This window comes from Acomys russatus, chromosome 29 (assembly GCF_903995435.1).
Source record: "Acomys russatus chromosome 29, mAcoRus1.1, whole genome shotgun sequence".
In the NCBI taxonomy this organism is placed as follows: Eukaryota; Metazoa; Chordata; class Mammalia; order Rodentia; family Muridae; genus Acomys; species Acomys russatus.
Window position 1 is genome coordinate 4,797,746 of NC_067165.1, and position 25,197 is coordinate 4,822,942.

General features: G+C 47.2%; 1 protein-coding gene across 1 annotated transcript in view; it reads left to right on the forward strand.

The window, feature by feature from the left end:
* Positions 1 to 2,632: 2,632 nt before the first annotated feature.
* Usp24 (ubiquitin specific peptidase 24) overlaps positions 2,633 to 25,197 on the forward strand; it is a 134,125-nt gene continuing 111,560 nt past the window's right edge. The window contains exon 1 of the mRNA XM_051171821.1: positions 2,633 to 2,998. Within this exon, the coding sequence (XP_051027778.1) occupies positions 2,684 to 2,998 (315 nt within the window). The 5' untranslated portion in view covers positions 2,633 to 2,683. The remainder of the gene's footprint in view (positions 2,999 to 25,197) is intronic.

The following is a 25,197-nucleotide window of genomic DNA, read 5'->3' on the forward strand; positions in this document are numbered from 1 at the left end:
ATCTTAGCCTGAGGGCTGGATTGACGGGAAAGCTCTACCACACCCGGTTTACTTAAGATTTGCTTTGCGGGGGGGGGGGGGGGGGGGGGGGGGGGGGGGGGGGGGGGGGGGGGGGGGGGGGGGGGGGGGGGGGGGGGGGGGGCAAAAAAACCCTGGTGTTACTCTTGCATCCTCAAAGAACATTCTGGCTTTTCAGTCACTCCAGGATCTGATTCAAGAATGGCCTTTCTTGTTATTTGTAGGCTTTTGTGGCTCGTTTCCAGTTTTCATCACAGACTTTGGTTTTCTCCGCTTCCTCCTCGCAGCGAAGCCCAGCTTCCTGTCATACTCTGCGAACCTGCCACTGTTGAGTCTTTTGATGCCCCCATCTGAATGGGCAGGCGCTGTCTCATGACCTCAGTTCTATCTCCAATCTTAGTGGCAAGCAATTTTTTTAAAATTTTTTTTTATTAATTTATTCTTGTTATATCTCAATGTTTATCCCATCCCTTGTATCCTCCCATTCTTCCCCCCCCCCCCCGCAATTTTTTTTTTTTTTTATTGTTGTTACTTTCTCTGCTCATCTTTTAGTAATTTCAGCACTGGCTTAGCTATGCAAACACAGGGTAAAACAGAAGACTTTGACTTAAGTCTCTGTCATCAAACGGTCTTTTTGTTCCCCAGAGCAGCACACGCCAGCACCAACAGTACCTGACTTGGTGAACGTACACTTGGTCGTTTGTGACTGGGTCTTGCTGACAAGTTCAGGCTATTCTTGACCTGGAGATCCCCCTGGCTCAGCTTCCTGAGCGCTGGGATTGCAGGTGTTCTGACCCGGGGTGCTACTGTGTTGGTGTGTACTCTGTGGCAGGCTGCTGACCTCAAATTAGACTACTTTGGTCTTTATTTACTATATGTACTTAAAGCTTCATTGACGGACACCCAGAACTTATTACCCCTTAATAAAACCTTATTTGGGTGTCTACTTTGTGACCGAACCCATTACCTAGTCATTAAAAAGAACAACAGAAACAGTACATATAATAAACTCACCACATAAATCAAATCGCCGGGGTTTATAAATAGTGTCAAGTTACTAGGCAAGAAGCCATCTCAGGAGCTGAGGAAAAAAGATCCTGGCAGACAGAATGAAGAGAAAAGTTCTGAGTGCTGTCAATCATTTCAGATTTGGGGGGGGGGGTACATGGAGCCGTCAGAAATGGTTTAACCGTTTAACCGCGTGAGAAAGAAAGGTTGGTGGACTTTGGGTTCAAGAATAAACCAGGATGAGGATCAGAGGAGATGATAAGCAAGTATGTGGTGACAGAAGGCAAATAATCAAGATCTTGGAACAAAACCTACAAGAAATATGATTTAGGGAAAAGTGAAGTGGGTCAAAGGGCAGAGGAGAGTAGCAGAAATGCACCTGTAATGCCAACGCTGAGGTGGAAACAGGAGGCAAAGAACTAGACTTAAAAGCTGGAAGACGGAAACAGATGTGAGCCCCCAAGATAGACAGACTCCCTGAAATAAAGACTTCCGCAGAAAAGTGGGCTGGTGGTCGGAAGCGGGAAGGGAGTAGATGCCCCAGAATGTTTCCATGTGGCTGTGGCTTCAGGTTGGCAATGCAGTTGGCAATTTCAGAGGTTTTTATTCAGAGCACTGGGATTTCTACTTTGGGCTGGGGGTCGGGTGGTATATTAGATGCTCCATGGATTTCGGCTGACAAGCCTAGTAAAGTTTATCAGGTTTGGTGAGACAGGTGGTCAGTGTGGCAGGGAAGGGTCAGTCAAGTGGGGGAGTGGGGGAAGGTCAAGGTCTAGGGGTCTCCAGGGAAGGATGGAGGGTCCAGGTCCACGATGTGCGCGCGCGGTGTGTGTGTGTGTGTCCGTGCCCGTCGTGCGCACCCCGAGACACCCGTGTCTGTGGACGGCGAGGAAGGGCTTCAGCGGCATGCGGAGTCACTTTCTTCAGACCGCGCAACACATCAGGAGAACCCAGCGGGATTCCGGGTGTGTGTGTGTGTGTGTGTGTGTGCAGCGGGTGGAGTCGCCCGCGACCGGACACGAGTGGCGTCAGACCACCGAGACCCGGGCGGCTGGGCAACCTCGGCGACGCCGCCGGCGAGCCACTCCGCGCCCGCCCCTCCCGTCCCAGAGGGGAACCTGTTGCCCGGGAAGGGGCGGGCGGAGGCGCCGGCGGAGGACTCTCACGCTCGCGCCGCGCGCGGCGGCCTCTCACCTCCGACACGCTCCGCGCGCGCCCCTCCCGGCTCGGAGAGCTACACACATACACACACACACACACACACACACACACACACACGCACACACCCCGCTCCGCGCAGCCGGCGCCCGGGGGAGGCGTGGGGGTGGGGTGGGGGTGGGGAGGGCCCGCCGAACGCCTCTAGTGCCGCTTCCGGGAGCGGAGGCGCGGCCCCGCGGAGAGGAGGAGGAGCAGGCCAACATGGCGGCGCGCAGGGCTGGGCCGGCCGGCCGCGCCTGAGAGCCCCACCGCCCCGGCTCGGCTCGCGGCGCCCACGCGCGCGCCTAACCCTGGCCCGGCGGCCGCGGAGCGCGCGGGGCAGGAGCGCAGGGGCCCTCCCGGGGACGGGGCCGGCGCCGAAGCGGCGCGGCACGGCCCGCCAGGCCCGGGAGCCGCAGCTTCGCCGCACGCCGGCCGGCGCGGCTCCGTAGCCGGAGCCATGGAATCGGAGGAGGAGCAGCACATGACCACGCTGCTGTGCATGGGCTTCTCGGACCCCGCCACCATCCGCAAGGCCCTGCGCCTGGCCAAGAACGACATCAACGAGGCCGTGGCGCTGCTCACCAACGAGCGACCCGGCCTCGACTACGGCGGCTACGAGCCCATGGATAGCGGCGGCCCCAGTCCCGGGCCGGGCGGCGGCCCACGGGGCGACGGCAGCGGGGACGGCAGCGGGCCTTCCCGCGGCGGGAGCACCGGAGGCGGCGGCGGCTTCGATCCCCCTCCCGCCTACCACGAGGTGGTGGACGCGGAGGTGAGTGGGGGGCAGCCCTGACCTCGCGGGAGAGGCTGGAGTCCCGTGGACAGGGGACGCAGCTCGCCCGGCTCGCAGCGGGACTCTTGGGCGGGGACTGAAATGTAACTGGGGGTGGCGGGGTACAGAGATAATAGAGCACCGGCTCTGGTCAGAGATCGGGGCGTCACTAGACTGGGGTCAAATGGGGAGAAGGGCCTTGCGGCGGGGGAGGAGGGAGGGGGAGGAATCTGCCCACTAGGAGTTCGGCGTACGGATCTGAGCTGTGGAGCGGGTCTCCTGGGCTACCTGCTGAGTCCACGCAGTGGGCAGGAATCCTGGGGAGATGGGCATGGGAGTCCACAGTTCCACATTCTCCTGGCTTGGGAGAGATGGGAAGGCCATGAATATCAGGTGTCAAAACTGGGGTCCCAGTGGACCTGGGTATTTGTGACACTAGATTTCAGTGAAGCATTGCATTAGGTACCGGGGTCAGAGTCAGAAATAGTGCCTTTTAGGCCAGCCAGAATAGAGAGGCCTTTGCGGGTCACACAGGAGGGCTAGTGGGGTTAGGAATAGGGTTTTTAATGGCAGCGATCAGAAAGAAGGCAGGGTCCAAAATGAGGAAGGGACTAGACAGGACCCGGAGTGGAGTACAAGCTAGCGGAACAGGTTTGGCTGTTCTAAGGTCTGGCTTGGACCCGGTCTTGACTCAGGTCCCGCATTGTGACAGGTAGTGGAATGGGCCAGAGAAAAGGAATGAGGGAGAAGCTTGGGCAGGAAGGGGGGCAGACAGTGAGGAGGTCAGGAATGTGAGGTGGAAGCCGGGACCCAGCCTCGGTGAGGGGAGGCTGATGACAGCTGAGGGGAAATTAGACCGAGGAAAGGCGCGTAGCCTTAGGGAGGTTAGGAGGCTGACGAGGTGGGTGTGTGTGGACCAGAGGTAAATGGGACTGGAGTCGGGAGAGGGGTGCCTAGTGCGTGTGATCGGGCACCTCCAATCTTATGTAGTGACCACTAGGCCTTTCAATGTTTTGGTTTATAGCAAAGGAGATGGGAGGGGGTGACCAGCTTGCCAAAACAAAGAGAAACTCACCCAGAAGCCACAGTGCTTATGATTGATTGGCAGAAAAATGGCAGCCCGTTGCAGAAGTGTTTGTACTTTTCTTTGGATGGAGTGTATTTTAGGGTCCAGGAAAGCAGCTTGGCCTATTCTAGCCACAGAGCAGCACAGAGCTCGAATTGGTAAGTAGGCTTGTGTTTTTAGAGAGGTCAATTTGCATAATTTCTAAGCCAAGACACCTGAGTGTCCGTTGTAGATGATGAGGAAAGGTAAAGAGATTGGAAAGAGGTGAGTTGTGGGGCAGCACTTTGAGTCTGGGAGTGGTGAGCACTAAGCCAAGGCAGCAGGACTTATTAATGAGTAGGAGGAAAGCAGAATTATACTTCTCTTTAGAGCAGAGACTTGAGGAGTTAATAATTATTTCAGTTCCCTTGTTTTACAGATGTGGCCTTTCAGGCCCCAAAGGGAAGTTGCTCCTACAGAGGCAGCTAATAGAACCAGATGCTTCCCTTTCACAGAAAAAGAAACCGGGTGCAGTAAGGGGTCAGAGGGAGAGAACAAGAGTGAAAAACAGTGATGGTTACCACCAATATGTAGTTTACCCCTATTTCTAAAAACTGAGTACCTTATCTTAAAAAAAAAAAAAAAAAAAAAGAAACTATACATTTCAATGCTTTCTCCATAGGAAATCTTATTTTCAGGTTCCTTTAAAAAAAGTTTTTTTTTTTTTTTTTTGAGAGAATAAATTAGTTCTTGAGGCTGAGGATGCAGCTTTATGGTAGAGTGTTTAGTGTACATGAAACCCTGGGTTCCATCTTTAGCATGTGGATAAAAAAAATGTAGCAGGAAAAAAAAAAGGATAAAAATGGTTGGAATTATTTGATGTATACGTATTTTGGGACAGCAGTGATTCTGTCAGTCACTAAACATTTCACGCCTGTCCTGTCTTACTGGCAGTGGATGGAGTGGATACCAGGACTTAAACTTATGTTTTGATGATCTTACTTTCAGTCTCTATAAGAAGTGACTTTCCAAGGTCATGCAGCTAGAATCAGTTTGGTGATTTGGGGCCCTTCTCTAATTAGAATCTGCTTTAAAAATTTTGAAAAGTGAAATTTGTATTTCAGTAAGAGCAAGAGGCTTGCATTTAGAGAGACCCAGACAGCCCGGCAGGCACTTGGACTGCCTAGGAAGCCTTTGCAATGTCCTCCAGTTAGGTAAAGGCATTGCTTTGCAAAGGACGCTCTTTCGTTCTTGCTAGTATTGTGGGGTGTGGGTGTAGAAGTGGTTCTTGGCTTTTGGATCTGGAAGGGACTCTAAGAATCTTCTAGTTTTGCTTTTGAATGGTGTTACTTCAGAAACTATTCCATGGCACACAGGGAGTCTGCTCTGTTACTAAAGAGCGTGAGATCTCACAACTGTTCTAAATAACTTCTCCTGAGCTCTTAACACCCCCGCCGTGGGAAGCCTTCACTGTGGCCCAGTCAACCCTGTGCGCCTTTGGCCACTGCTGGGAGCTGCTCCCTGGTTCTGCTCTCTACAGAGCTCTGGAGTCCGTCCTTGTGGCCTTGCCCAGAGACTCGGTAGAAATCTGACTAGGTATCCTGGGCAACTTAGAGATTTTTTTTTTTTTTTTTTTTTTTGGTTTTTCAAGGCAGGGTCTCTTTGTGTAACAGCCTGGCTGTTCTGGACTCGCTTTGTAGACCAGGCTGGCCTGGAACTCACAGCGATCCACCTGCCTCTGGCTCATGTTAGAGATTTTAACAGTTAAGAAATACACCTTTCGCCGGGCTATGGTGGCACACGCCTTTAATCCCAGCACTTGAGAGGCAGAGGCAGGCAGATCTCTGTGAGTTTGAGGCCAGCCTGGTCTACAAAGCAAGTCTAGGACAGTCAAGGCTACACAGAGAAACCCTGTCTCAGAAAAAAAAAATACACCTTTCCCAGCTAGGCGTGGTGGCTCATGCCTTTTAATCCCAGCACTAGGGAGACAGAGGCAGGTGGATCGTTGTGAGTTCAAGGCCAGCCTGGTCTACAAAGTGAGTCTAGGACAGCCAAGGCTACACAGAGAAACCCTGCCTTGAAAAACCAAAAAACAAAACCAAAAACCAACCCCCCAAACCCAAAACAACAAAAACCCCTACCTTTTCCTTTTAAAATTTGTCTTTAGTAAATGCTAAAATAAAAGTGTGTATAAAGGAGTTTTCCATTGATTAAGGAATAACTTCTTAGCTATGCGGCTCTGTCCATCAATACTCTGAAATGCCATTTCGTATTCTGATCAGAACTGTGAAGTGCATGTCTTGTTTTTATTGACTGTGCACATTCCTCCGCTAGGATTATGTCAGAAGCATTTGCAAGAGGAAGAGTTTCTTGTTTGGTTTGGTTTCGCTTCTCAGGTTAAGGGCCTCAGCGTTGGGCCTGCCCTATAGTGCACGTAAAACATGTGGGCATTAAATCACATTGGTTTGTTGTTCTTTTAATTTAGTTTCTCTCCCTTCCCCAGTTATAAATGAGGCATATTAAAATTATGTTTGCCGGGCGTGGTGGCGTACCCCTTTAATCCCAGCACTCGGGGGGCAGAGGCAGGCGATCCCTGTGAGTTCGAGGCCAGCCTGGTCTACAAAGTGAGTCCAGGATGGCCAAGGCTACACAGAGAAACCCTGTCTCAAAAAACAAAAAACAAAAAACAAAAACAAAAAAAATTATGTTCTTCTTTCCTAAAATACAACAGTCCTAGTATGTTTTCGTATAAATATCAAATGAGTATACATTTTAGTTAAATGATTTGAATATATGATTAGCTATTTGTCTTACTATGGTTTGATACAGTTTAAAAAAATAAATAATAAAAAAAATCATAAAAGTTTGAGGAAAAAGTAATCCTGGGATCAGTTGAAAGTAGATGAAATAAAAATAAGGAGTCTGCGAGAGGAATCAGCGTAGCCTAGTTTTTGAAATAAACATTTCTCCGTGATCATCATGTGGTTCCTTTGGGGTTTTGTAAGTACAGGGAATGGTTGGAGTCTCACTTTTTGCTTGTCCTCATTTGCTTTCTAAATCTTTGTCAATTATTTATTTAGTTCTCTCTCTCCCCCTCCCTCCCTCTCTCCTTCTCTCCCTCCCTCCCTCCCTCCTTCTCTCCTCCCAGAGATTCACCTGTCTCTGCCTTCCATCTTGCAATAGGCATTCAGAGATCACAGATGTACACTACCACATCCAGCTTAAAAAAAAAAAAAAAAAAAAGATTTGTTTTTATTTTGTGTATGAATTACACATGAAAAAAATCATGTGTATAAATATTTTGCTTGCATATGTGTATGGGTACTGCTTGTTTTGGTAACCAAACCGGGGTCCTCTGCAAGAGCAGCAAATGCTTTTAACTGCTGAGCCATCTCTCCGGAACCAACACCCAGCTTTTCATATAGGTTCTGGCAATTGAACCCAGGCCTTTCCTTCCTTCCTTCTTTCTTTTTAAAATATATTTATTTTATGTATATGAGCGCTCTATCTGTATGTACACCTGCATGCCAGAAGAAGGCATTAACTCTAGTATAGGGCTGGGCATGATGGTGCATGCCTTTAATCCCAGCACTTGGGAGGTAGAGGCAGGTGGATCGCTGAGTTCGAGGCCAGCCTGGTCTACAAAGCGAGTCCAGGACAGCCAAGGCTACACAGAGAAGCTCTGTCTCGAAAAACAAAACAAAACAAAAAAATCCAACCAACCAACCAAACAAACAAAAACTCTAGTATAGATGGTTGTGATTCACCATTGGTTGCTGGAAATTGAACTCAAGACCTCTGGAAGAGCAGACAGTGCTCTTATCTGCTGAGCCATCTCTTCAGCCCGAGGCTTTTATTTTATCATTATGGCTTTTATCTGCTGAGCTATCTCACTGGCCTACACTTGCTTTTAGGATATTTGTAATTGATATGAAGGAACTTCCTTCTGTGTGTCTTGAATGTATGCTTTTACTTTATCATAATAAGCCATGATAGCCTTGTATAGCTAAGGATTTGAAGTCAGTTTTAATATTAGAAACATTACTATTGGAATGCTTTATATTGGACTGCTTTGATAACTTGCAGAAAAGATTTCAGGGTTTTGTTTTTGCTTTTGTTCATAAAGGCGGGGTCTTTCTGTGTAGCCCTGGCTGGCCTGGAGTTCACTATGCAGACCAGGATGGCCTCAAACTCATGGAGATCCTCTTGCTTCTGCGAGACTTCAAGGCCTATGCCACCAGGCCTTGCAAGGTTTCAACATTTAGTAGGGAAATATATCAGTGTACTTACATACTTTTAGATTTACTTCCCAAATATTATAAGGATTTGACTCTGAAGTTAAAAATTCTGATTTTTTTCCAAAAAGATCTACTTCTAACATGTTTCTGTGTGTGCATGCACGTGTGCGTGTGTGTATGTGTAAGTGCAGGAGTCCGCCAAGGCTAGAGGTGTTGGAGCCTATGAAGGGGGAGTTACAGTTTTCTGCAAGAGCAGTGCATTCTTTTAACTGCTGTGCTTCCTTTTCAACCCTGACATTTTTCAATAAGAAAGTATAAAAAAAAAAAAAAAAAAGGTTTAATAGACTCTTTCAAAGCCAGAGATAAGTTTTCTAGGAAAAAATTTTTATATTTGGAATAACAAAGAGAAATAAGTAAAGACAGAGCTCGGTGAGAAAGAACTGTTTCAAAATATGCTAGTGAACTGAATGCACTATAAAGCACATACATTTACCATGTGTATTTAATATTTTAATTAGCATATAAGAAAATAGGTTCCTATATGATATTTTCATACACAAACATAATTATACTTTGTGCTTATTTGCTCCCCCGATGTCTTCATCAGCCCTCTTTCCTTCTTTTTTTTGGTTTTTCAAGACTGGGTTTCTCTGTGTAGCCTTAGCTGGCCTAGACTCACTTTGTAGTCCAGGCTGGCCTTGAACTCACAGCCATCCACCAGCCTCTGCCTCCCACGTGCTAGGATTAAAGGCATGCGCCACCGCCGCCCAGCTCCTTCTTTCCTTCTTGCTGGCCTTCACCCCCCACTCCTCATACAAATATTTCCCCTTCCTTTTTATTGGAGGTGTTTGTATGAATGGTTTTTTGGTTTTGGTTTTTGAGACAGGGTTTCATGTAGTTCAGGCTGGCCTCCAACTCACTGTTCAGCTCCCTAGGCAAATGCCACCATGCCCAGCTTACTTCCCCATTCTGCCTTCATGACAGATGTATTCCATTACCTCCTCTTGTTCCCGTCCCCATATTTAAACTTATTTTTCTCATGAGGTGGTATGCTTTCAGAACTGCGTACTTCGGACTGCAGTAGAAGCGTTGGTAGCAGCTTAGTGACAGGAGAGAGGAAACCTTAAAAAGCCACCTGTGAAATTTCTGTAGGGTCATTTGAAACACCTTTGTGTGCGTCGTAAGCCTGAGAGGATGTCTGCATTTATAATAATGTCTGTGGAAGCCTGCTGCCGGGGCTGGAGAGGCGGGTGGCCTAGCAGCTGAGTGTGCTTCTGCCCACGCTTGAGAGCTACAGTGTGGACCCAGCAGCACCCGCATCAGGAGGTGCACAGATACTGTACTCCAGATGCAGAACCGATGGTCTCTTGTATCCATGCCTGTGTAAGTGCACATGCTCATTTTCTACTTCCGCTCCAGTTTCCATTCCCATCTCGTTTTACTAAAATGGTCTTTCTAATGCGCAAGCTTTAATCATAACCTTGGTCATAAGTACCTGTAGCTCTCATCTCCTCTGGGTAAGGTCTAAGTTCTTTTATTCCAAGGTTTCCATATTTCACTTGTTCTTACCGCTCAGCTCCCTCTCTCTTATAGGTGATGGCCGTCTGCTTTCCCACTCCTTGCTTCTCACCTATCTGGCTACCACTGATTCATTGTCCAAGGTTAGCTCACGCACCCGCCCCCCCCAACACACACACACAGGGCTTCTCTGTGTAACAGCCAAGGCTGTCCTAATGTTCTAGACTGATTTCTTTTGGTCTTTCGAGACAAGGTTTCTCTGTGATAGCTTTGACTGTCCTAGACTCACTTTGTAGACCAGGCTGGCCTCGAACTCACAGTGATCCACCTGCCTCTGCCTCCCGAGTGCTGGGATTAAAGGTGTGCATCACCACGCCTGGCCCTCTAGACTGATTTCTTAAAGAGCTCGGGACACCAGCCTGGGGCTGCCACCACCCACAGTGGGCTGTGCCTCCCACCCTACATCAGTTATTACAAAAATGCCTTACAGCCAGATCTAATGGAGGTATTTTCTCAGTTGGGGTCCTCTCCTTTCAGATAGTTCTAGCTTGTTTCAGATCGACATAAAATTAGCTAGCGCATCACATAAAGTCAACATGGAGAGCAGAGACAGGCAGGTCCCTGGTGCTAACTGTCTGGCTAGTGTAGCTGAAAGGTGAGCTGCAGGTTCAGCCAGAGACTCATTGTCTCATAAGACATGGCGGAGGGTAGAGGGTGACTGAGAAAGATACCTGATGTCAACCTCTGACCTAACCTCCCCACCCCCCTTGGAGAGCCCCCGCCACATGGAGAAAGTTTCACGTAGTTCAGGTACTCAGGCAGGCCTCAGATTTGCTACATAACTCAGGCTAGCCTTGAACTCTTGAGTCTCCTGTTTTTACCTCCCAAGTGCTGAGATTGTAGGTGTGTGCTACCATGCCTAGCTTTAATTTTTTTCCCATTGGTGACCTATTTATGAAGTTAGACGCTGTAGAACCAATTGTATTTACCTATTGTCTTATTTATGGTTTTACTGCTGTGAAGAGACACCATGACCATGGCAACTCTTATAAAGGAAAACATTTATTGGGGCTGGCTTACAGTTTCAGAGGGTTAATCCATTATCATCATGGCAGAAAACATGGCGGTATGCAGGTGCTGGAGGAGCCAAGAGTACTACAATTTGATCTGCAGGCTGCAGAAGGAGACTGTCACACTGGGGATAGTTGAGGAGTATATGACCTCAAAACCTGCCCCACAGTGACATGCTTCCTCCAGCAAGGTGATGCCTGCTCCAACAAAGCCACACCTCCTAATAGTGCACATGGGTCTGTGAGGACCTTACCTATTTAAACCACAACATATGAAAATATATAGACAATATTTAAAGTAAGCTAATACTAAAATATTTATACTGTTATTGTTGGATGAAGAGGCTGATTTTTCTGAATTAGATTTTTCCTTGGTGAGTTTTTAATGGCCTATAAGTTTTATTAAATGTAGAGTAAACATTAAAATTCAGACAAACTCTATTGTCTGCCCATTAAGATGCAAGTAGTTAAAAACTCTAAAGCATTTAACAATCCTTAGAAATAGACTCTTAAAGTACTCAAAATGATTTCTGAGGAAAATTAAGTATAAAAAGACTTACTTGGTTTTTGTCTAACTGAAGCATAAAAGAAAGAATACTGTTTCCTACCACACAGTTGGGTTGTGGAAGGAGAGTGAGAGCGTGTAGGATGATATATGTTACAGTGGCTCACACGGAGAGTGTGGTCCGTGTAGCCCCGCCGTGGCCGAGAGGCTGTAGTGCTAGAAGACCCATAGTCCACATTGCAGCTGGAGGCTTGGGGGTGCGGGGTGCGGGGGATCCAGGAGCGCTATTGGCCTTCAGCCCGTGTGAGAAGCCCCAGGAGGCTGGCTCTGACACCAGGAAGGAATGCTGCCACAGCAGTAGGCTAGATGAACTCACCAGGAGTGAAAGCAAAGCATGCACAAATTCTTCTTCTCCTCTTTTCTCTGCTATGCCAAAAGGTGCTGCCATGTTTAAGGTAGGCCTTCCCCCCTCAGATAGTTCATGACACCTCACAGGTGTGCCCAGTAGCTGAAGCTGATACCAGATTAGCTGTCACAGGAATAATTTTCTGAATACGAGGGTTCACACATGGTCCCCTAGATACCTGCTTTGTTGCTAGGCCTAACTATAAGAAAGCTGTGATTACACACGATTTATCCAGTTGATTTTGAATGAGCAACAGTTGTAGTTCTCTTCCTGCCCCACCCTGTTCTGTGTTCCTCCCCCCCCCCCCAGGTGTCCTTCCTCAGTATCTCACAGCATTTTATTTTCCTAATTATTGCTATGTGTTCTGATTGATCTCTGTCTTACCTACCCGCCAGCTTTCGAAAGGTCTGTGACCATTTTGAAACAGCCATCTTAAGAGGTTTGGCTTTAAGTAAAGGATAGAATACAGAGGAACCCAGGTACACATCGCTGGCACGGTTGGCGGTATTTCTGTGTTTCTGCATCCCCAGCAGTGTTAGAGTCGCTAGGTCACTGGTTGAGTTCAGCCTGTCTGCAGCTTTTAAGGACTCCACTCACCTGACTCTTTCTGTCCTTTATATACAGTAATTGTACTTTTTTTTTCAAGGAATTTTTGAGACAGGGTTTCTCTGTGTAACAGTCCTGGCTATCCTGGACTTTTGTAGACTAGGCTGGCCTCAAACTCCGCCTGTTTCTGCCTCCCAAGTGCTAGGATTAAAGGCGGGGGCCACATTCTTAAAGAACAGAACAATTATTGTTGTTATTTCTGTTAAATGGAAAGAGTTCTCTGAATACAAACTCAAGATGCATATTAAGTAATGGTTTAAATCAAATTTGATTGGTAACAGCACACAGTATACTGAAATGTCAGAGCAGCAAAATAGTTAATGCCATTTGTTAAAACTAGCCATTCAGATGAGCTCCTGTCAGGAACTCGCTGTGAATGCTAGGCCCTGAAGTCGGTGTTGAGAGGGACAGAGATGAAGAGCTCACACGGAGGCCCTTCTTAGTACTTCTTTCATTGCTGTGACTGAGACCTGACGAAGGCAGTTTATTTTGTCTCAGGGTTGGAGAGGACATAGTCTGTCAGGTCGGGAAGGTGTGGAAGCAGGAGGGGCTGACCTCCTCTTTTTATCTAGGCCAATCAGGAGCAGAGAAAAGGACAGCGTTGCTTTTCTCCTGTTTCTGTTTTCAGCCTCCAACCCCAGTCTCTTCTCAGCTCCCTGTCTGCCGGCACAGGCACATAGCTACGCCTCCCTGATGGCCTAGACACTTCTTCATCTGTATAAGTTGACCACAGAGCTAACCACCACACTTCGTTATTACCGCCTTGAGCCTAGTAGGTTTCTTAGGTCCACAGTTTAATGAACCCTTTGATTTTTATAAGCTGGAGACTTTAAAATCATGAGTTAAATATGAAGAAGTGTAGATTTATCAAAAGAATTTGGGTAGTGCCTTAAGAATTTTTTGTGATACAATTTATTTATAGTGGTATCCATTGCTAGGAAATCAAATATTTTTTCACACAATTTTTTTTTTAGTGCCATGAAATGTACAGTTTGTATTTATTTACATGTTGAATGTTTAATATTCATGGGTTGATTATTTTTTCAACTACTGTCTCTTAAGAATAATGTCATTTATTTACTTTTTGTCCTAAAAGCATAAATTTAAAAAAAGAAGTTGGTTGGTTTATTTATTTATTTATTTTGGTTTTTCGAGGCAGGGTCTCTCTTGTGTATCCTTGACTATCCTGGACTTGCTTTGTAGACCAGACTGCCCTCAAACTCACAGCAATCTGCCTGCCTCTGCCTCCCGAGTGCTGGAATTAGAGGCATGCGCCACCACTGCCCAGCTGGTTTATATTTTTAGACAGTGCTCTCTGTGTAGCCCTGACTGTACTGGAACTTGCTATGTAGACTAGGCTGATCTTGAACTCAGAGGTCCATCTCCCTGTCTCCCAGAGTACTAGGATTACAGGTGTGCACCACCATTCCCTGCTTGCTTTTTTTTTTTTTTTTTTTAAAGATGGGTTCTCATATTGTGGCCATCAGCCTGCCTAACTTCCCAAGTCTCTTATAACTGCTGATACTACAAAAAGCCACTTAGCGTTGGATAGGTGTTGGAATGTTGGAAGGCTGACTAGAGATGGACAGCAGCAGCCCTGTAAGGGAAAGCCTTTCCTCAGGCCACTTAAGTGGGCTCTGGCTTACTGTTCCTATTTTGTGGTCTGTTTTATGTTGGAGTACTAAAGTAATAATGTGACAGTGTTATTTTCATTTTGTGAGATTTCTTTCTCATGGTACATGCCTCATTTTGAAATGTTCTGGTGAATTACAGTAGTAGCAGATCATCTTTACAAACAAAAAAGGTGTTATTTATTTTTGACAGAATGTTGTATATCTAGTGAGTAACTAGCACTCAGCCTGTGTTGAAGTGATGCCGGCCAGATATATGTAATTTGCACTATAAAAACACTAGTTTACAGGCTGTGTACAGAGAGGCACACAAGCCTGTGTCGTGAATAGCAGGCAAGTCCTATTTGCTTTTCATCACTCTGAGCTTTGTTTGGTTGACGTCTAGAACGGATCTGTACTACAGGAATTGTAAGCACTTGCTAAGGGTCAGAGATCAGACATGATGCAACACTCCCTCTGCTCCCACAGTGCATAGGGATTATATCTGGAGAGAAGTATGCGGCTCCAGAGCAAGCAAGCTATCCCATACGAAACAGAAAACGTACCCACAGAACTGGTGTCTGCTGTTCATTCCCATATTCCAGCAAACACAGCTAAGTGTTACAACTGTAAGGAATAAAATAGAAGATTTTTCTCAGGGCTAGAAGGGGCCATCAGATCTTGTCACCTAGAAGACAGTGACTCCTGGCTCATTGTCCAAATCAAGAAAAATCTCCCTCCTGTCCCCTGGACTTTGTTTACTTTTTTATGGCCTTCCCCCCCACCCCCCCCTTTTTTAAGAGCGGGTCTCACTCTGTGGCACAGGCTGGCCTCAAGTGTACAATAACCTCAGCCGCCCAAGTACTGGGATGACAAGCGTGCATGATCACACTCAAGTTTGTTTGAGAGTGGGTCTCTGTAGGCCAGGATGGCTGGCCTTCAGTTTGCAGCAATCCTCCTGCTGTAGCCTTTTGAGTATTAGAATATAGAGTATTAGAGGCCTGCATCACCATGCACAGCCGTGTATTTCTTTGTAGCATGAGGAACTGTTGGCTGCAGGTCATCTGAAGTACGTCCTTCCTCGTGCAGTCTCTGCGCTGCAGTAGTCATGATTCCCATTGTGAAGTATTGTTTGCGTTAGAAGGTCAGAATCACTATGAACTCCCCCCTTCCCTTGCTTTCTTCTTTGGGGACCGTCTGTCTGTGATTCCTCATAAGTTAATGAAGGGTGTTGAATTTCAGAAGGAGCCCAAGCAGTTGCTGTCACTTTCCTAGGTGCCATGTTAGCCTATCACTTCAGCAGTCCTGGAGCCCGCCTGGATACATCCAGCAAGCATGAGCACTGAGTACTTGAAGCTAAGCTGTACGATCCTGGGCCAGCATGGAGCCTGGCTTACAGTTTCAGATGTGTCTCCTTCAGTTCTTTTAAGATACTCTCTTCCCCCCTTACCCCCTATGGCTCTTTTCAGTTTATTGCATGAAGGAATTACGCTAGTCCAAGTTGAAATCAAGCCCCAAATGGTTACATTATCCAAGCTGTGAGGTTCTAAAACTTTGACAAGGGACTAAGACACTCTTTTGTTCCCTCTCTTATTTTTGGTTTTTCAAGACAAGGTTTTTCTGTGTGTAGCCTTGGCTGTCCTGGACTCACCTTGTAGACCAGGCTGGCCTCGAACTCACAGCGATCCGCCTGCCTCTGCCTCCCAGAATGCTGGGATTACAGACGTGCGCCACCACACCTGGCTGCTCTTTTGTTCTCTATTAAACATAGTGGTTATCAAAAATACCATCTGGGAGATATACATATGTGGATTTGAAGTTTAGCATTTTGGAACATAACTTGAAACAGTATTAGCATGTTGAAAACACTTGACCTAGATTCCGTATTTTAATAACTGCAGAAATAAAACTGTAAATTAATGAACTCTTTGTGAATATTTTAAAAAGTCAGTAAAACATGACAGATGGCATTGTGACTCTTTGTCGGTGCAAAGGGCTTTTCTCCTATCTGACCTGCCTTGACTTCCTTCTTTCCTTGCTCTCACTGGATTGACCATAGGAGTTAATCCATAGCCTTGCTTATCCTGTCAGTTTGATCCTGTACTAATTACCCTTCTCTACAAAGTAGATTTAACACAGCCTTGCGGTTGGCAGGTAGGTTAGGAGCATTCTTTTTCTGTTGTTGTTGTTGTTTGGTTTTTCAAGACAGGGTTTCTCTGTGTAGCCATGGCTGTCCTGGAACTCTCTTTTCAGACCAGGCTGGCCTCGAACTCACAGAGATCCACCTGCCTCTGCCCCCCCCCCCCCCCCCCCCCCCGAGTGCTGGGATTACAGGCATGCACCACCCTGCTGGGCAGGAGCATTCTTATTTCAGCTCCCCCAGTCCCCTAAGACTTCAAATGCTAACATGCCCAATGTACTGTTGTTAATCACTTTACTAATAGGTGCCAGCCCGTCACGTATAACCTTCCATTATACTGCCTCTTACTCCTTCTCCCCTACCCCTTGCTAGAAGTCCCTTCTTGATTTGATCAGAAACTTTTACATGTTGTGGCATTTCCCCCACTATATTGATACTTTTTTTTTTTTCACTCATCTTGACTTGTGAGTGCTTTGAGGAGTGGGTTGGTTTCCTGTATTTTTCATAAAGTCTAAGGCAGTGTTTAATGTTGGAGGCACTAGGTTACATGGAAGGGTCTGCTCTGGATTTATTTGTTGCCGTCACTAGTTTGAGATCTTTGTTCCATTCGTGTATATCACACAGTATGTTAAAGTTACATTGCTTAAAGCTTATGTATGAGACAAGGCCTCACTGTGCAGTCCTAGCTGTCCTGGAATTCTCTGTGTACACCTGGCTGGTTGCTTAAAACTTTCACTAGTAGCTAAAGGTCATCTACATTTTGGGAGTCTGAGGAGATTCCTGTCAGGGTGTTTACTTCTATTGCAGTTTGTGGGAATGAATTTTTTGAACTCTTGCCAGTGTTTTTATAATGAACCAGTTTTGGGCTTAACACATTAGATTGGATCTTAGGTATTTTGTACCACTTGCTTTGCTTCATGCTTTGCTTCAGCTCATAGAACAGCATTGTACATAGGAAAGAACACAATAGATGCTTTAAAAGCAGCCTCCACTTTTAGAAGGAGTGCTCACCAGTCCGCTTCTGTATAGCTTTAGTGCATGGCTTAGTTGAGACGTTAGTCAGGAGATTATCTGCAGAGATTCTACATACAGTTAAACTAGGAGGGTAGAGTGCTTGCCTATGAATGAAGTTCTCGCAGAGTGGTTCATGCTAGTAGTCCCAGTGCTTGCTTTTGGCAATATCTAGAGTCCCATTGGCTATCAGAACTCAAAGGATATTTGTGGAACCATGCTGTTAATCATCCTTCAGTGTACAGGACAGGGTTTCCCACAAATAAATATCCAGCCTAAAACAGCAAGTCTCCATCTAAAATCATACAACTGATGGTGAGACTTCACCCCATGTCTCTTGTTAGTTTGTTTCTTGAATTTCTTTTTGACAATTTCATAGGTAAATATAATGTATTTGGGTCTACACACACACACACACACACACACACACACACACACACACACACACACACACACCCATTATTACCCTCTCTTAATCCAGTCTTCCTACTCCTGAATCCCGCCTTCCTGACAAGTCCCCTTCTGTTTTCATATCCTTTGTTTGTTTGGCTGGTTTATTTGCTTGTTTTTTTGTGCCCCACTGTTAATTAGGTTGCATGCAGCATAGGTGAACATTTATGGAAGCAAGGGCATCTTAACAGTAGCTATATCACTGGCAGGGTAGTGGTGGTGGTGGTGGGTATGGTGTGGTGGTGACTGTGGTGTGGTGAGTGTGGTGTGGTGACTGGTGTGGTGTGGTGTGGTGTGGTGACTGGTGTGGTGTGGTGTGGTGTGGTGACTGGTGTGGTGTGGTGTGGTGTGGTGTGGTGAGTGTGGTGTGGTGTGGTGAGTGTGGTGTGGTGAGTGTGGTGTGGTGTGGTGTGGTGTGGTGAGTGTGGTGTGGTGAGTGTGGTGTGGTGTGGTGAGTGTGGTGTGGTGAGTGTGGTGTGGTGAGTGTGGTGTGGTGAGTGTGGTGTGGTGTGGTGAGTGTGGTGTGGTGAGTGTGGTGTGGTGAGTGTGGTGTGGTGAGTGTGGTGTGGTGTGGTGAGTGTGGTGTGGTGAGTGTGGTGTGGTGTGGTGAGTGTGGTGTGGTGAGTGTGGTGTGGTGAGTGTGGTGTGGTGAGTGTGGTGTGGTGTGGTGTGGTGTGGTGAGTGTGGTGTGGTGAGTGTGGTGTGGTGTGGTGAGTGTGGTGTGGTGAGTGTGGTGTGGTGTGGTGAGTGTGGTGTGGTGAGTGGGTGTGAGTGTGGTGTGGTGAGTGTGGTGTGGTGTGGTGAGTGTGGTGTGGTGAGTGTGGTGTGGTGAGTGTGGTGTGAGTGTGGTGTGGGAGTGTGGTGTGGTGTGGTGAGTGTGGTGTGGTGTGTGTGGTGTGGTGTGGTGGGTGTGGTGTGGTGAGTGTGGTGTGGTGAGTGTGGTGTGGTGAGTGTGGTGTGGTGTGGTGAGTGTGGTGTGGTGAGTGTGGTGTGGTGAGTGTGGTGTGGTGTGGTGAGTGTGGTGGTGGTGAGTGTGGTGTGGTGAGTGTGGTGTGGTGAGTGTGGTGTGGTGAGTGTGGTGTGGTGGGTGTGGTGTGGTGTGGTGAGTGTGGTGTGGTGTGGTGAGTGTGGTGGTGGTGAGTGTGGTGGTGGTGAGTGTGGTGTGGTGGGTGTGGTGTGGTGAGTGTGGTGTGGTGAGTGTGGTGTGGTGAGTGTGGTGTGGTGAGTGTGGTGTGGTGAGTGTGTGGTGTGGGTGGTGTGGTGTGGTGAGTGGTGTGGTGCGTGTGGTGTGTGCGTGTGGTGTGGTGCGTGTGGTGTGGTGAGTGTGGTGTGGTGAGTGTGGTGTGGTGAGTGTGGTGTGGTGTGGTGAGTGTGGTGTGGGAGTGTGGTGTGGTGAGTGTGGTGTGGTGGAGTGTGTGGTGTGGTGCGTGTGGTGTGGTGCGTGTGGTGTGGTGCTGTGGTGTGGTGTGGTGAGTGGTGGTGTGGTGGTGTGGTGTGGTGAGTGTGGTGGGGGTGTGTGGTGTGGTGAGTGTGGTGTGGTGGTGTGGTGTGGGTGCGTGTGGTGTGGTGTGTGAGTGTGGTGTGGTGAGTGTGGTGTGGTGTGGTGAGTGGTGGTGTGGTGGTGTGGTGTGGTGTGGTGAGTGTGGTGTGGTGAGTGTGGTGTGGTGGGTATGGTGTGGTGGTGACTGTGGTGGTGGTGAGTGTGGTGTGGTGTGGTGAGTGTGGTGTGGTGGTGTGGTGTGGTGTGGTGTGGTGTGGTGAGGTGAGTGTGGTGTGGTGTGACTCCCTCTCCCCTAGCAACCACCATTGCCAACAGCTCCCCAGGGAGAGGCAGCCGGCAGGAGCTCTCCCCACCTGTGCTGGAATGCTGATGGACTCCAGCTTGTGTGGGTTGTCAATGGGTGACTGCAGCTGCTGGACATTGATGAGCGCAGCAGCCATGCTGGGTCCAGAAGGCAGCCTTTTACTGGTCTCCCCATTCTCTGCTTCTGCGTTCTTTCTACCCTCTCTTTGGCAATTTTCCTCTCACCAGTCACTTTTTCTCAGCATTTGAGCAGGTATGAGTCAGTGAAATGACTGTCAGCCACTGCAAGCAGAAGCGTCTCTGCCTGAGCAGCTCTGGACTTGCAGGTCTGTGTTCTCTCCACACCAAAAGCGATAGGGCCTTCTTTTCCTCCTTTTCTGCTTTACTCACCTTTGTCCTCAGTTTCACTTTCCCATCTTTTTTTAAGCCTAATTAATGGTTTATTTCACAACTATAAATGTTAGGCAAATTAGAAAGCATTGCTTGAGTAAATACCAAGTCTCTTTCTAAAAAGAGTAATTAATATAAAGGTACTTTTAATGGAGTTATATTCCTATAGGTGAAATATTTGTGTAGATAACCTTTTAAGTTATATCCTTGAAATTTGGGTTTTCAGGGTTTTCTTTCACCTTTTAATATACATATATGGAGCTGGAGAGTTCTTGTTCATACTGGAAAGTGATCTTACCCAGTGCCATAAAACCTTGTAGTTAGAGGCAAAGCAACTAATGACATGCTTCTCTCACAATTAGTAAATGAAGTTTTGAGGAACATTTCATTGTGCTCAGATAGGTGTGTGTTAGAATTATTTTAAGATAGATTTTAGTTAAAATTTCATCTATAAAGAGGATCAGGCAATCCCAGGGTGACCTAAGCACTTGGGTGCTGGACCTGTTTATGAAGCTAGGAAGCAGGATTAAATATGTCACTGTGAAGTGCCTGAGTACACCGAGGTCTCTGTGCCCTTCTCTACACTCTCTTGCAAGTATTTATCAGGTGTGTGCCAGTCACGGATTTTTTCATCAAATACTTATGGACCATCTGTGTTTCAGGGGCTAGCTTGGACGATGCAACAACAACAAATATTTTCCCCATTGAAGCCTTTGTATTGTATGTAGTCCAGGGAAGACAGACACAAAACAAGATAAATAAGTAAAATGTAGAATGTTCCGTGGTTTTAAGTACTGTGGGAGAAAGTCCATTGGAAATCAGGGAGAGCTTGCTAGCCTAAGTAGGTAGCTGTGGCAAGGGTAGGCTGCTTAAAATAGATTGCTCAGGGAAGGCTGCATGGAGGAGGTCCTGTCTGAGCAAAGATCTGACAAAGGTGAGGCACTGCCTGTTGATAGCGCCTTGTAGTAAACATTTAAGGCTAGCGAGCTGTGAAGTGTCTGTGTCTACACGCCTCTGCTGTTGTATGAAAGTAACCAGATGAAACGTAAACAAATTTGTCTTCCAATATAACTGACTAAAAAGCAGGGGCCATGCTGTATGAACTTCTCTTTCAGTGGAAGGAGCGCCTAGTGCAGAGACTCCAGCTAAGAGCAGGGCTGGCTTGCTGGAAGCACAGCAGGGTTGCAGTTTAATGCAGGGTTCGGGAGGAGGTCAGCTCCTCAACTTTGGGAAGAATGACGAAGGTTGTTGGAGGGCCTGCCCTGCTGCTGAAGTTTGCAGCCTCCATGACCAGACAGCTCTCTGAGCTCAGCGCAAGGTGAAGGACTCCCTTCCCCAAGTGGGACTTCCTGTGCTCTGCCTGTCCTCCTTCTTTGGAGGATGCTGGCTTTTGGTAGAAGTAAGCCTCCTGCAGCCTCCTGCAGAATGCTCCCCCCATATGATAATTAGGTAGTGTGCCCCTGCGAGGGCACTAGTGCACTGTGAGCACCTATCCTGTGACAGGTGCTGATAGGTATCCCAGATTCCCCCTGGCTGCTTCCCTTTTCCTATCTATTCCCCTCACCCATGGAATAAAGTTGATCTGCCTCCCTGCAGCTGGTCCCAGAAGTCTGTCATTCCGTCTTGCTCAGGGCCTTCCAAGCCCTGCCCCAGCCTCTGCTCCTCCTGCCCTCCTAGGCTGATGGACAGCACACAGAAGGCATTGATTTTACACAAGGAAATGATTGGCTGGGGAGGATTGGGAGTGGTGGTGGGGTCCTGTTAAAATGCCTTTTGGATATTCAAGTGAAGTCAGAAAGTGAGTTAATAGACAATTGGAGTCCAGAGAAGAGTTCTAGACTGTAGCCAAAATGGAAGCCTTCAGCCCAGAAGTAGTACTGGGATGTGCATTCTCAACAGGGTGGTGTTTTTCCATTGGGGCCAAAAATTGGTTTTGAGGGAGGATGTAAACAACAATTAAGAACAAGCCACAGCCAGGCGTGGTAGCACACGCCTTTAATCCCAGCACTCGGGAGGCAGAGGCAAGCGGATCTCTGTGAGTTCAAGGCTAACTCAGTCTACAAAGGGAGTCCAGGACAGCCTAGGGTACACAGAGAAACCATGTCTCAAAACAAAACAAAAAAAACAAGCCACAGAGACTTCTTAGTGAGTTATTTCAAAGCTCAGTGCTACCTGACAGTCTTACCCCTTGGTGTACAGGTTTGTGGGGAATGGGGTAATTCAACTTCTAAAAAGGTGTTTAGAGAGATAACAATGCAAAGACGGGAAAGCCGCATTAGATGAGATGGGACTCTACTCCTAGGGATAAGAGTTGGTGTCTTACAGTTTCTATTGCTGCAACAAAACACTATGACTAAAAAGCAAGTTGGGGAGTGGTAAAGGGTTTATTTGACCCACATTTACAGATCATTCATTGTCCATTATTGGGGGAAGTCAGGACAGGAACTCAAGCAGGGCTGGGAGCTGGAGGCAGGAGCTGATCTCTGAGGCCATGGAGGGGTGCTGCTCACTGGTTTGCTCCTCATGGCTTGCTCAGCCTGCTTACTTACAGAACTCAGGACCTCCAGCCCTGGGATGACACACCCACAAAGGGCTGGGCCCTCCCGCACTGATCACTAATTGAGAAAATTCCTTGCAGCTTGATCTCACGGAGGCATTTCCTCACCTGAGGCTCCGTACTCTCTGATGAGTCTAGCTTGTGTCAGGTTGACACACAAAACCAGCCAGTACAGTTGCTGAACAGAAGTGATCTGAAGATTGGATTCCAAGGTGCTCATGTTTCAACACTGGGTGATGAGGAACTAGGCAAGGCTCTGTCCTAGAACCCAGTGGCGGGAACAGCAGAGTCAAGTGCTGCTGGTGGGTCAGGCCTGATAAGGAATAGTAGCTAACCACAGACGTAGTATTCAATTGCAGTAAGATAGTTGGGTACCAGGATTTGGCTTATTGATAATCTCATGTGATAGGCTGTTTTCAACTGGAGTTGCAGGAAATCCCTTCTTTTAAGTATGCATTTCAGTAGTTCTAAAAATATGTTTATATGGTTGTCAAACAGATCTCTAGAACCTTTTTATATTACAAAAATCTTAAGTTCTATGCCCATTACAAAACTTGTCACTCACCAGCCCCTGGCAAACCTCATTATGCTCTATTCCTATGTTTGATTACTTTAGATACTATTTATAAGTAGAATCATATGGCGCTAGTCTTGTGATTTCATTAAGCCTCAAAATTTGTTCATGTTGTGGTATGTGTTCTTTTTAACAAATTTCCTTCTTTTTTTTTTTTTTTTTCAAATTTCCTTCTTTTTAAAAGCTAAATAGCTCCCTTGTGGTTTTTCATAGCATTCTAGAGTAACATATTCCTTATAAGAAATCAGAATCTCTCATCTAATTGTTTTTTCCAAGCTTCAAAGTCAGAACCTGTTCTGTGTTATTCACAGCTTCCAGAAAATTGAGAATGTTAATTCTTTGTAAAAATAGAAGATAAAGGACATTGCTTTGCTTGGAAGACTATTGAAAATTTGGAAGAGGTGCTATCTGAAGTGGCTTTGTGGGAGTAGAAGTTTCTTAGGCTGAATCAGGGCATTCTAATTGAGTGCAGGTATTCTGGGTGAGAGAAGATCATCCTCGCCAGGCATGCTTTCATGGTAGGACCTGTGTTACAGGGGTGTGTGTGTGTGTGTGTGTGTGTGTGTGTGTGTGAGATAAGCTTTTTTTCCTAGACACCCGGTGGGCTCCAGTGGGAGGAAATGGAGAAGAATGGTGGGCTCGGCTTGTTTTGTGTATATTTTGTCAGCTTGTCACAAACCCAGCCATTTGGGAGGAGGGAATCTCAAGTTGAGGAGCTTCCTCCATCAGACTGCTCTCTAGGCAAGAGGTTGTATTGCTTGATGATTGATGCAGGGGAACTCACCCAGTGTCGGAGGTACCACCCTGGGCAGGTGGTCCTGGGGTGTATGGAAAGCAGGCTGAGCAGGCCACAGGGAACTAGACACTCAACAGTGTCCTTCATGGCCTCGGCGTCAGCTTCTGCTTCCAGGTCCCTGCTTTGGCTTCCCTCAGTAGACTGTGAACTTGGGATATGTAAGCCAAATAAATAAACCCTTCTTTCCTCCCCAAATTGCTTTTGGTCATGTTTTTTACTTTTGTTTTTCGAGACAGGGTCTCTCTGTGTAGCCTTGGCTGTCCTGCACTTGCTTTGTAGACCAGGCTGGCCTTGGAACTCACATTGATCCACCTGCCTCTGCCTCCCAAGTGCTGGGATTAAAGGCATGAGCCACCATGCCCAGCTGTTTTTGTTTTTGTTTTTGTTTTTAGACAGGGTTTCTCTGTGTAACCTTGGCCGTCCTGGAACTCACTCTGTAGACCAGGCTGGCCTTGAACTCAGATCCACCTACCTTTGCCTCCTGAGTACTAGGATTAAAGGCTGGCATGGTTTTATAACAGCACTAGAAACCCTAATTAAGACTAGTAGCATAGCTGGGCTTGGTGGTGCACAGCTGTAATCCCAGCACTGGGGGAGACAGAGGCAGGTGAATCACTGAGTTCCAGGCCAGCCTAGTTTATAAAGTGAGTCCAGGACAGCCAAGGGGTGGGGGCCTGGGGGATAGGGGTCGGGAGACAAGTGGCATTTTTTGTGTAGGGAGAGGACACAGGTCCTAAGCATGGCAGTTACATGACTGTTGTACCAGTCCAAGAACATGTGAAGGTCCTCAGCTAAAGGACTGCGCAGGAAATTTCCGAACTGTATGGTGACCAGTTGAGTGGAAGAATTTCCCAAAACCTTTACAGATTAGAAATATTTTATTGTTCTACTGCTGTGAAGAGGCACCATGATCAAGGCATCATATAAAAGGAGGCATTTAATTGGGGGCTGGCTTACAGTTTACAAAGTTAGTCCATGCTCTTCATGGTGGGCAGCACGGTGGGCAGGCAGCCAAGCATGACGCTGGAGCAGTAGCCTGAGACCTTGCATCTGATCTGCAGGACGGAGGCAGACAGAGAGCCTGACCTGGGCTTTTGAAACCTCAAAATGTACCCCCAGTGACATGCCTCTTCCAGGAGGCTACACCTCCTAATCCTTCCTAAATTGTCTATCATCTGGGAACCAAACGTTCAAATACATGATCCTGTGCGGCCATTCTCATTCAGCCCACCATAGGAGGGAGGGAGGGAGGAAACAGGTTCCAGGAGGAACTATTGGCTCTTGCAGCGTGTGGGGCTTTTGAAGGCCTCTAACACACCAGGGCTTGACAGTCCAGCTGAGAGAGACTCACTTGAGAGCAGCCTGAAGAGAGGTCAGCCTGCTTTGTCATGCTCCTGTCAGCTCCTCAGCTTGTTGCGTGGAATCTTGTCTGTGTATTGGTCGAGGCTCTGTTTCTCACCGAGGAGAACAAGGCACCCA